Source organism: Rutidosis leptorrhynchoides, chromosome 11, assembly GCF_046630445.1.
Source record: "Rutidosis leptorrhynchoides isolate AG116_Rl617_1_P2 chromosome 11, CSIRO_AGI_Rlap_v1, whole genome shotgun sequence".
NCBI lineage: Eukaryota > Viridiplantae > Streptophyta > Magnoliopsida > Asterales > Asteraceae > Rutidosis > Rutidosis leptorrhynchoides.
The window spans coordinates 145,505,105-145,517,698 of NC_092343.1; the positions used below are offsets into that span (position 1 = coordinate 145,505,105).

Here is a 12,594-nt window from a genome sequence, read left to right on the forward strand (position 1 = left end):
TGAATATTCTTGGCGTGAATATTTTTGAAGGGAAACAAATGGCTGGATTTTTTGGTGCCAAAATCCAACAAATTCGATCTATTTATACAACTGCAACCCTCACCATTTACATCTACTCAATTTGTAATGGTAGGATGAAAAATAATTTTCCTTTTCTTAATTCATAATGATGAACTACTGTGGATGTGGCGAACATGCAATTATCCGAACATCTTGTGTCCCGTAACCAAATTTCTTTTTTCTAAATGTTGTTTTAAATTAATTTATCTTCATTAAAAAGGAAAAAAAAATGAATTGGATCAATGCCGACGACATGTCGTCGGTAAGTTGGGCGGGAATTATTTTCCTGGTAAGCACCAAAACATAAAAAGGAAAAATAAAAAATGGTTGGCATTCCCGACGACATGTCGTCTGGAATGGTTGGCGGGAATTTTTTTTTATTTTTGCCGCCAAGACATAAAAGTGAAAAAGAAATCGGTATCTTAATAGCGACGACTTTCCGACGACATGTCATCGGGATAGGTCGGTCAACAAAAAACTACGAAAAGTCTGTCAAAGAAGTGAATTTTTTGTCGTTTTGCGGTATTAATCCCGACGACACATGTCGTCGGGAAAAGTGTCGTTGGGAATGTTCACTTTTCTTGTAGTGTTAGTACTAAATATGGCTAACCTGCAGAGACAATTTCATGGGGCAGAGATTACATGGTAATATGACAACTACACTATTAGCACACGTATATATTTAGCACATGTATTAGTCAAATATTTTTGTAACAGAAAATAATATCTCGGATGTATAGTTTAGATATAGGAGATAAACACATGTGAATATTATCTCCTGAAATAGCTGATAGTCAGTTTAGATAGGAGACTTCTAGACTAGTGATTAACATGTATAAATACGTATCATCAGAAGATAATAAGATCATCGAATATTTCAATAACTTACATGGTATTGATATCGATCCTCTCTATCTTTTCATCTCTTGTTATTCCCTAAATCACAATGTTCTTCCAAAAATCATCTTCTATGGACGATCAATCCAAACTCCCTGCTCCTCAACCCATCAATCACATCATTCAATCTGTCCCAATCAAAGTTGAAATCGAAACCAGCCAATATAACTCATGGGCTGAATTGTTTAAGATTCACTGCAGAGCTCATGACCTGATCGACCATCTCTCCTATGAATCACCTACAGAAGCTGTTGCTGCTAGTTCCTCTAAAGCTCCTGAAATCACTCCATAACTCTGGAGCAGTCAAGATGCCATTGTTTTACAATGGATTTATGCTACCATCTCCAAAGATTTGCTAAACACCATTCTTGAAACTGACACAACTGCAAAGAAGACTTGGGATCGTCTTAAAGGCATATTCCATGACAATCAAGGTTCCCATGCAGTTGTTCTTGAACACAAGTTTACAAACCTCAAGCTTGCCAATTTCCCAAACATCTCAGCATACTGTCAAGAGGTTAAGATGCTTGCCGATCAAATGAAAAATGTTGGTCTTGATGTCACAGACCAACGAATGGTTCTTCAACTGGTTGCCGGATTAGGCGATAGCTATGAAACAATTGGCACCTACATATCACAATCAGAGAAACTCCCCAATTTTTATGAAGCTGGGTCAAAATTGATCCTTGAAGAAAGCCGCAAAAACCGTAACTTCAATCCAGAAATTCAACCTGAAAGTACACTTAACACCACCACTGGCTCTCGCACCACACTCTGTTCCAATGATGGTCACAATCGGAGCGGAAATTTTCAGGTAAACCCGAACAGGGGTGGTCGCTCTGGTGGACGTGGTGGACGGTCTAACTATCGTGGCTGAGGGAGAGGGTATCCACAAAACCCCTATTTTTATTATACTGGATCCAGACCATCATGGGATCCAAACCACTCATGGGCCTATCAACCAAACTGGGCTCCTACACCACCATGTCCCTATCCAACATCACGATGGGCTCACCCTCCAAACAGCCCAGCTAACGCATCTCCTGGAATTTTAGGTCCAACACCAAATAACAATTATGCTGGATCCAGAGCTGCTACGTCCAATTATGCTCCAACGGCCATTGACAGTGCCTTTCAAGCTATGACGCCACATCCACCATAGGAAAATTGGTACCTAGACACAGGTGCTTCATCACACATGACAGATAATCGGGGTATGGTCTCTTCTTATGTTAATATGAATGTGCCCAAACAAATAATTGTTGGAAATGGTAATAGACTTCCAATTCACGGTCTTGGTTATACAAAACTACCCACGTTACACAAACCAGTATACCTTAATTCTATACTTTACTCACCCAAGCTTATTACGAATTTAATATCCGTAAGATGCTTATCTAAAGATAATAATATTTCTATCACTTTTGATCCGTTTGGTTTCACTGTGAAGGATTAAAGGATAGGAACACCACTCATGAGATGTAATAGCCAAGGAGACTTATATCCGCTCACATCCACATCCCTCAACAAACTTCAAAGTCTTGCTACCAATTTATCTGACGCTTAGGTCATTCCTGTGCCAACATTTTACGTTTACTTAGAAATAAAGTTCCTATGTCTAGTGATTCAAATAAAAGTTCTTCTACTTTATGTCAATCTTGTGTGTTTGGAAAACATATCCGTTTACCTTTTCATAATTCAAATTTTTCATCTTTATCTACCTTTGATATTATTCATAGCAATTTGTGGACATCACCTGTAACTAGCTCGCTAGGCCATAAATATTATATTCTTTTTCTCGATGACCACACTAATTTCTTATGGACTTTTCCCTTGCAAAATAAATCACAAGTTTTCAATGTCTTTCTCACACTCAAAAAATACATAAACACCTAATTTAATAAAAACATAAAAACTTTCCAATGCGATAATGGCACGGAATACAACAACTCTTCATTTCACACTTTCTGTCAACAAAATGGAATGTCATTTAGGTTCTCATGTCCACACACTTCCGCACAAAACGGGAAAGCTGAAAGAAAAATACGTGCAATAAACAACATCGTTCGAACCTTACTCGCCCACTCATCTGTACCTCCTAATTTTTGGCATCATGCTCTAGCCATGGCCACTTATCTTCTCAATATACTCCCAACCAAAACCCTCAAGTACAACTCACCCACACATCTTTTATACAACCGATGTCCTGAATACTCTCACTTACGAACCTTCAGTTGTCTTTGCTATCCACTACATCCCTCCACAACTATCAATAAACTACAACCTAGATCTACCCCATGTGTTTTCCTTGGCTATCCTCAATCTCATAGAGGATACAAATGCTATGACATTAAAGAGAAAAAGATAATTATCTCTCGACATGTATTATTCGATGAAACACATTTCCCTTTCTCCTCACAAAGTCACACACCCTATTCTTACGAATTTTTATGTTAACAATTCCTTCCTGACATGTTACACACCTCAAGTCCAACTACTATCACACCTCCTATTCAGCCCACAATAAAAGTCCAGCCCAATGCACACCAACCAGCCCATACCGAATCTCAGTCTATTTCCCACTCTCACACCTCTTCTCCACCCTCAGCCCATTCTCCTTCATCCCCTACTTCGGCACAAAGTGCCACACAAACAGCCCAATCATCCCCCTTGTCATGACTTCCAACTCTTAAATAGCAAACAACATTTCTTTATATGCAATATTTTTTGTTGTATAAGGTCCATGATCCTCATGTTGCCTGATGAGTAATTTTAACCCCTACGATGATGTAGCCCTGGATAGGGTGACATAAAGCTGACCATGGCCAAAAACCGGCTTACGCAAATAATTCTCAATTTTATGGAAGGATTGACCTTGACTTTTATTTATAGTCATTGCAAGGAAATTACTTTAATGGTAATGTTGTTTCTTTATGTATAAGGTTCATCCTCGGTATATAGATTTTCTCTCCTACTCTTGTCCCTATTAAAAAGTAAATGGTAACATTGTCACTGTTAGTGATAGTATTCTTCTTAACATTACAAATTGATTCATCAGATAGTGTTAATGGCAGTTTAAACCTATAATGATAGTGTTAATGGGAGTTTCAACCTATAATGAGCTGTTCTTGTTCTTCCAGAGGGTTGCATCAAAGAGATATTCTTAACAACCATGCATGACTACAAAAATTCAAACATATAACATATGTAACTAACAATAGGCTCTTTTCCACCCCTACCATCAAACCAACAAACGAACTGTATGTTTACATGTCATCGTAACTCAAAAGACTACAAATTTTGTTTTTGTTGCGGTGGACCACATATCGCTCTGCTCCTGAAAAGCTCCGTCCTTTACACAAATAATAAGGGTCCGTATTAAATCTCGAACGTGGCCTTCAAAAATTACTAGACGACCGACAGCCCTACGTACGTATCTAGTAATATTAGAAAATCGTAAACTTCATCCTCAACACAATAGCCCAACAACCACAAGGGTGGTAGCCTAGTGGTAAAAACTTGGCCTCTATTAAGGGTGTAACTCCCTGAAGGTCTAGGTTCGAATCTCTCGTAGTGCAAAATAAATCTCTTTGTGACCACAGAGATTTACCCGCAATGATTAGTCAGTTTGCAAAGTGGATCGAAAACCAGATATATTAAAAAAAAAACACAATAGCCCAATCACGGTGGCTGAACAACAGTAACACACGATCAAGTGGCTCCAAAAGTCGATACAAAAATAAACTTTTTTCAAAGCTTTGGAACAAAATACACTTTTTACACAAAAAATGTGACTTTAAACCATAGGGTGGAACATGGTTCGAATAAACCCATGTTCGAACACCACATGTCCAAGCTTTTAATCAACGATGACCGATAAAATGGAGACACGTTCCCGTGTACGAGGTTAGAACATGATTGTGTTCAAACCATGTCCAAAATCAAGGATTAATTTATCCATATTTTGACTTTTTTTAACCATCCGTCCATAGTCCATACCCAACTCTAGTTCTACCATTTTGAAAAAAGGCGATCGAACACCTAGCTGATCATTAAAAACCTAACATAAAAACCTAAATTCAAAGTCGAGCCCTCGAACACCTTCATCAACGTGGTTTCATTCCCTTCATCAAATTTGATCATCTAACATCTTCATCTCTTCTTCATCGTGGTCTTTTATCCCTTCAACCACAATCATCGAACAACTCTTGGGGCTCTTTATTGAATCAAAGATTATTTTGGTGTTTATTGACCATTATCGAAGCAGAGACATGTCTGATAACGAGGTAAGACACTTTTTATTTCATTATACTTCGCTAGTTTTGTGTTTCTGATTCAATCATTTCCTCGAACACTTGGTGTGCGACTATCAAAATTGTTATTATCGATTGATTGATATTGTATATGATGTTATAATTTATATTATTGTTGTTAGTACAATAAAAGTAGTATCTGAACATGCATTTGTTATTGTATTTGATGTGGGATTCGTATTTGCTTCGAAGATGATTGTAGGATGAGAATATTGTATTACTCATCAGCTAGGTTTGTGCATGGTATTGTTCGAACCATGTTCGAACCTAGTAGATAGGACAACACATGGATCATGACCCAAGATGTGCTCGTTCACTAGGTTCGAACATGGTTTGAACAATACCATGCTTGAACGGTCTCTAAATTCTCACACTTCATTGGTTCGAACACATCGTGTTTCAAGCCAACTTTATCCGGTAGATTGTTTAATGGGAGTTCGAAGGACAAGTTTAAGGTTGAAGATTTCATACGCTGTTTAATGCTGATGATTGTAAGAAAAAGCAAAGTGACTAGGATCGTGTTAGTGTAGCCATCACTTTGTTAGTTAATGTGGCTTTTATGGGCAAGATGCCACGGGATTGGATAGATCCGGATTTTGTTTTTCATGTGATCGAGGATTTTAGCTTAATGCCAGTTTCCACGGGGTTCGTACCTTTGGACTCGAACATTTAACTAATTAAATGAATTTTTCACGAGACCGGGAATGAAATACGCTTTGATAGGGCACCGATGCCGGAAAAGAAGATAGCGCACTGCCTGTTGTAGTTGAAGATAATAGAGTTTTGAGTGATCTGGTAGACTCACTTTTAAAGAAAATTGATGAACGTGATAAGAAGATTGAGGGGCGGGGAAAAAGAGCTTAACTTTTGTGATTTACGGTTAGAAAAGAACGAGACATGATCGTTAACTTGTATAAAACTAATGAGAAGAATAAGGCTAACATGATACTAGTGTGGTGGTCTGTTTTGTGTTTGTTTATCCAAATAGCGGGGACAATTGTTTGGCAAGTCTGGTAGTGGCTATCTAGATAACTCGGTAAGTACCATATATGTCGATCTATCATGCATTATTTTGAATCCTATACAATACATTGTCTGCTATACTTTAACTGTGATTTTGTATGAAATTGATAGTTGGGAGACTATGTTCATTGATTACTGGGCTGATGAAGTGTGATGACCCGTCCAAATCCTTTTAGACGTAGTACATCATTCATCGATTTCATTGCGAGGTATTGATCTCTATATGATACGTTTTGTAAACTTTGCATTCTTTTGAAAGACACACCATATATGAATATATAAAATCCAAGGTTTTTGAAATCTGATGATTTCTACGTATAGACAATCCCTCTAAATAATTGTTTACAATAATACATTCATTGAGTCAAAATAAGATACATGATGATGATTTTGTGAATGCAAAGTTTTCTCGAATAAAGCATGTATGACTCCATGCACATAGCTTGTATAACGTATAAGTAAACAGCGGAAGACTTCTAGGGACCTGAGAATAAATATGCTTTAAACTGTCAACACAAAAGTTGGTGAGATATAGGTTTTAAAGTCAGCATAAGATATAATAATAGACCACAAGATTTCATGTTATAAACGTTTCTGCAAAGATATTCTATACGTTTGTTGAGCGCCCAGTAACTATACTTAACAGATGTTTTCCGTGCATATTCCCTTTTCAAAGTTATCTCTACACCGTACCAAGTGTAGTTAAATGAAGTACTAAACACCCGTTATGAACTAATGCTAATTAGCCCGAGTGGGGTTGTCAAACCCAATAGATCTATCAATAGGATTCGCGCTTACATGTTAACCACATGTAACAAATAGTTACCAGACTATTAGGGATATATACAAAGGTACAACTCAACATAGAATATATATTTAAGTACTTGTGTCTATTTCAAAAAACAAAAGCTGCATGTATTCTCATCCCAAAATAATTGTAGAGTTTAAAAATGGGACTATATACTCACTGTCGTAAAAGTATAATTTTAACAAGTTTTCAACTTATTAAAATATAGCCGACGTCTTTGGATTCACAAACCTATATCAATAATTACGATTCAGATAATAATACATGTGAACAAAATTAATATAGCAAGTTCATAGAATACTTATATAATAATTTTTAACATTTTATGTTAGTAGTCCATTGTTAGTAGTCCAAAATAATCCAAAAAGTCCAACAGTCCAATAATCGGTATATATATATAATCTTAGAATTACCCCACGGTGTATTGTGTACATATTGTCTTGCATCAATCCAGAGACATGTTGACTTAGGATTTATCAAAACGTATTGTATACGTATTGTCATGGAACGTACCAAGATTATTATATATATACAATCTCAGAATCAACCAAGATTATAATATTTTGTTATACTATTGATAACATGTCCAAATATATGTAGGATATAGGAAAAGTTAGCAAGGATATGGTTAATATAGTTTTTATAAGATGAATTTGGTCCATATAAAGTTAATTTTAGCAGATTTTGTTTTGCTCGCCAAATATTCATTACAACTCCGTTTAAAGTGAATCAAATTGCTATGGATTTCTTAGGAAGTTAATTTTTCAAAACCAATTCTAAAAGTTCAGCCCAAGTAGTAATTTTTAGAGTTTTACCCTCTTTTTGTGCCGGTGGTCAGATTTGGAAGAATCCCGGCATCCACCCGATATATGATTTTTGATAATATACTTCCACTTTGTCTAAAATCATGAAAAAAATACTGGAAGTCTTAATTATATATATTAACATATTTCCAAAGTCTTAGCCTTGAACTCAAAGTCTAAGATAGGTTTTTAATTCCCAACCCAAAACAGCCCGCTTTTTACCGAATGAAGATTAAACGATATATGTTAAGTTTCAAGGTGTTCTTCATATGTACAAGTTATAAGTTCTTATATTAACTTAATATAACATCATAATACATATAAATAAGCGTTATTAGAGTTAAGCTAGAAAGATTATATTTGTTTTTCAAACAAGTTTAGAATCAACTAAACTATGTTCTAGTTTATAAACTTTTATATAGATAGCTATAAACATATGTATTGAACAAGAGTTGAAGTAGAGTTTTTACCTCAAGTTTAGAATGTAAAGTTGCTGGAATTAAGTAGTAGAACAAAGAATGAGATAGTTCTTGCAAGTGTGTGAAAATTGTAAGTAAAATTTGGAAAATGAATGTGTAAAAATGACTTAGAAATGGTGCTTATTTACTATATACCAATAGTAAATACTTCTAGAAGCTGCGTATAATACGCGTACAAATACCGTATAAATACGTAATTGTAGATTTCTATTGGTATATACCAATAGTAAATACTTCTAGAAGTTGCGTATAATACGCGTATAAATACGAGTAGAATTCTTGAGAAAAATGAATGAAAATATGAATATAGCTATCCTTTATCTGTATTTGTATATTATTAAGTGTATTCAATACTTTTAAGGATGTATAACTCATAATACATTGTATGTAAATACATTTTAACATAAGTTAATTACATCGTTTAAAAAGTAACATATATATTGTCCGAAAACTCTTTAAATTAATAGTATGAAAATGTATATATAATACCTTGTTAATATATTTAATGAGATATTTAATTATCATATTTTCAAGTTATATATATATACATATATATATATACATATATATATATATATGTATATATATATATATGTATATATATATATATATATATATATATATATATATATATACATATATAATTAATACAAATTATGAAGTTCATGAATCGTAGGAATAAAATGGTAGTCAAATGCTTATATAAAACTCTTTCCGGTGATTCAAGACTTATTAAAATTCATTGCTAATCAAGTCGGAATTATTAAATCATGTAGATAGTATAATCAAGTAATCGAAAAAATCCGGGTCGTCACAGTACCTACCCGTTAAAGAAATTTTGTCCCGAAATTTGGCTAAGGAAAGTTTGATAATGAAAACAAGAATATTCTTGTATCAATAAATATGATGTAACTTGAATTCATATCATGAATTCGATTTGTTCATATAATCATTATCAAGGAAATAGATTAATGGAGTATTTTGAATACCTTGAATGAGTCGAGTTTCGTTTATGAATAGCATGAGTTAAATAAATAGAGTTTTTCACCATTGAGAAATATGGATAGATCAATTCGATTACGTGAAGAGTATGAGTGAAGCTATCATAAAAGATGGAATTGAGAAAATAAAGTTTCGTCTCAACTAATGATGTAGTCACAGTTGATTCCCGGATTTCAAGGAATGTAAAGAAAATCTTCGAAATATATATGAGATTTGATTTTTCGGGATTTTAGGAGATTAGGATCCTCATTAATTAAATACGGTAATCTGTCTCGATTGCTCTGTCTGATATTTTCACTATAAATTGACCTCTTCCGTCTCATTATTTTTTTTACAATCTTTACTTTCTTCCCCCAATTCATACATTCAAAAGATTGTGAAAATGCTCAATCCAGTTCTGGTTCTTGACCTGATATTGACGTTCACCACCATCCTCCTTCTCTTCCAGCTTCCTCCGGAGGAATCTGTTTATTTCTACTATGCTCTAGGGATTGTTGTATTTATCATTCTCCCGTGTCTTTATATTGCTATACGCATTGATATACACGATTTGTAATTTAAATTTTTCCCTTAAATTTCGGAGCTCCATTCTTTTCTTTTCTCCACTTTAAGCAAACGATCGATACGTCTCGATTAAGTAGGTACGAAATTTTGAATGAAAGTTACTAATGTTTTGAGCAGAAAGGAATTATAATAGCACGATTTTAATTTGGTAAATTACCGGTATCACGGAAAAGATAAAACTATCAAGAAAATATGTTCTTGATATGTTTAGAGGTTAAATAGAATGAAAGAATCGTGTAACATGTCACATGATGACGGTATAGTCTGTGAATCATCACGTTCCATTAGAAACTCAGCATGGTTTACTGTAATATAACCAAGTTGATCAGGCGTCATTATATTATACTAACTCATGCTTCAATTCCCAACACTACCTCAAAAACATTCATAATTTAAACTCGTAGCTTATAGAAATTTAGAAACTAAAACAGTTTACTTTATGATGTAACACGGATAGCACGAAGAGATAAGTGATTTCGGACAAGAATAGTTATGAAGATATCTTCAGAAATATCGAAGATATTTATAATGAAGATATGATGATATTTTGAAATTTTCCGCAAGGATTTAAAATAAGTAAGGAGCAAGGTATTCGTGGAAGATTTCATCAGATACTGGAACATCTGGATTACAGGTTTATTTCTTGTGATATGTCCACAGTCTCTTTCATGGTTTGCTCAATCCGTTTTTCAGTACAAAATTTTTCTCTTTTTCTGAGCCTTTCTCGACACACTATTCTTTATCGTCAAACTTTTGATTGTTAAGGTCGTTTACAGTTTTTGCTGCTTCATCAACTTTTCAAAACTCCTAAAATTGATTCACGAACTGGGGTGTTTTCAGAAATTCAAAATTGAAGTATATAAGTTCAGGAGATAGACGTTATATGTATATATATAACTGTTGATGTAGAAACGTTGTGAATTTCGAAATAATGATTGATGCTTCCCGGTATATGGTATGACAATTATCGTTACAAGACGTTGATGAGTACATGATAGGATTTCAATAAATAATGATAGTGATTTTTCGGAGAGACTTACACCAAAGAGTAATAAAGCTGCTGATACGTTTACTATTAATATGGTGGAATATAAAAGGTTCCCCGGTAACAAAAGCAAAAAGGCAAACGTATATATCAAGATTATAATAGGGCTAATCCGAACGAGAAGTCGAAGTTGACTTGTTGGAAGTGTGATAAAACTGAATACTTTGAAAAAGGATTGTAACGTTATTTTTTGGTAATAACAATGTCAAAAGATCTAGCACAGATACTTGTTAGGCTGTTATTTAGTTACGTGAGTTTTCTAGGTGTATGAATATATGTGTAAATCTTTTTCGTAGATAACATGTGGTTGGTTCATCCTCTTGATTGTTCATCAGTTGGAGTGTTTTAAAGACTCATGAAGGGTTTGAACGCAGGTTGTAATCGTCAATATACACATGATGTTCAAGATGAAATCATTTAGGATTTTGAATGAAATGAATATATTTATGGGTTTTATGAATAAGAGTGACGTTCTATTATAGTTTTGAATTCAAGGTATGGTTTTGAAAGATGTAAGGATCTAAGAGTGATGTTATCTGTTATATCTTGACTTGAATTCTGATCTGTCAAAATCAGAATATGTAATTGAATTTGGATGGGAATGGTTATTCTGATTTCTATGGAAGAATATATATATCATTGTGGAAGTAGTGAGTATAGATAATGATTATCAAATAATTGAAGAGTATACAGTGTAACATATTAATTATGAACTTAAATATTTCTCGGGTATTACCTACCCGTTAAAAATTTTTTCACAAATAATATTTTGTACAAGAGAATTTTTATTACAGTCTTTATGAAAATATATGTACGTATATTTTCTTCAGATTTAATACAGATTTAATGAGTTCATATTAAACTCATTTGATTATTGGCTGGAACTAAAAATGAATAATCTCTAAAACTTTAGATAATCGTCGTCGAGTATTTTGCTAAAGTAATCAATACTTCGTTATTTAATCTTATTGACATTCCTCGGTGAAAGATGTTGGTGCTCGTGGAATTCTTGTGAACTTCGCAAGGCACAAATGATGTTTTCTAGAAGGTTTCAAGTACATCGGAAATGAAAGTGTAAAATCAAACCTATATTTGAATATTACATTTGGTTTATTAGGTGATAGAATTCATTGAGTTGATGCACATATTATATTTAACGATTGTTAAGTTGTTAAAGAAGAATGTACATCATAGCATATTAGTAATATGAATTAACCGAGTAGTATCTACCCTTTAAAAATTCATACGTAATAGCTTAGTACGAAAAGATAAATTATGGTTTCAAAATTTATATATATAAAATATACATATAAATTCCTTGAAAAGAATGAGTTAGTATTTCATAACTCGATAATACAATATACATATTGGTGATTGAGGTGTTGATATTATCGGTGGTTATGGAGCTTGCGGATATTGTGGTGCTGCAGGTGTTGCTGGTGCTTGTAAGTTGTGAACTATATTCTCCAGATTGATTACTCGAGCGCGAAGCTCTTCGACTTCTTCTATTATTCCGGGATGATTGGTGGTTGGAATGAGCGGATGAATAAGGTTTAGAATAGTAGATATTACGTAATCGTTGCGAGCAATTCTGTAAATG

At 34.0% G+C, this 12,594-nt stretch overlaps 1 protein-coding gene across 1 annotated transcript; it reads left to right on the forward strand.

Annotated features, from left to right (window-relative positions):
- Window positions 1-1,006: 1,006 nt before the first annotated feature.
- On the forward strand, window positions 1,007-2,119 carry LOC139875028 (uncharacterized). Its single transcript, XM_071862414.1, has 3 exons — window positions 1,007-1,217; window positions 1,308-1,815; window positions 1,882-2,119. The coding sequence occupies exons 1-3, from the start codon at window positions 1,007-1,009 to the stop codon at window positions 2,117-2,119; spliced, it is 957 nt and encodes a 318-aa protein (XP_071718515.1).
- The last annotated feature ends 10,475 nt before the right edge of the window (window positions 2,120-12,594 follow it).

Coding starts and splice junctions, on each gene's coding strand:
- LOC139875028 (XM_071862414.1), top strand. CDS start 1,007: ATGTTCTTCCAAAAATCATCTTCTATGGACGATCAATCCAAACTCCCT. Junction 1,218..1,307: donor TACAGAAGCTGTTGCTGCTA/GTTCCTCTAAAG, acceptor CCATCTCCAAAG/ATTTGCTAAACACCATTCTT. Junction 1,816..1,881: donor TCTGGTGGACGTGGTGGACG/GTCTAACTATCG, acceptor TACTGGATCCAG/ACCATCATGGGATCCAAACC.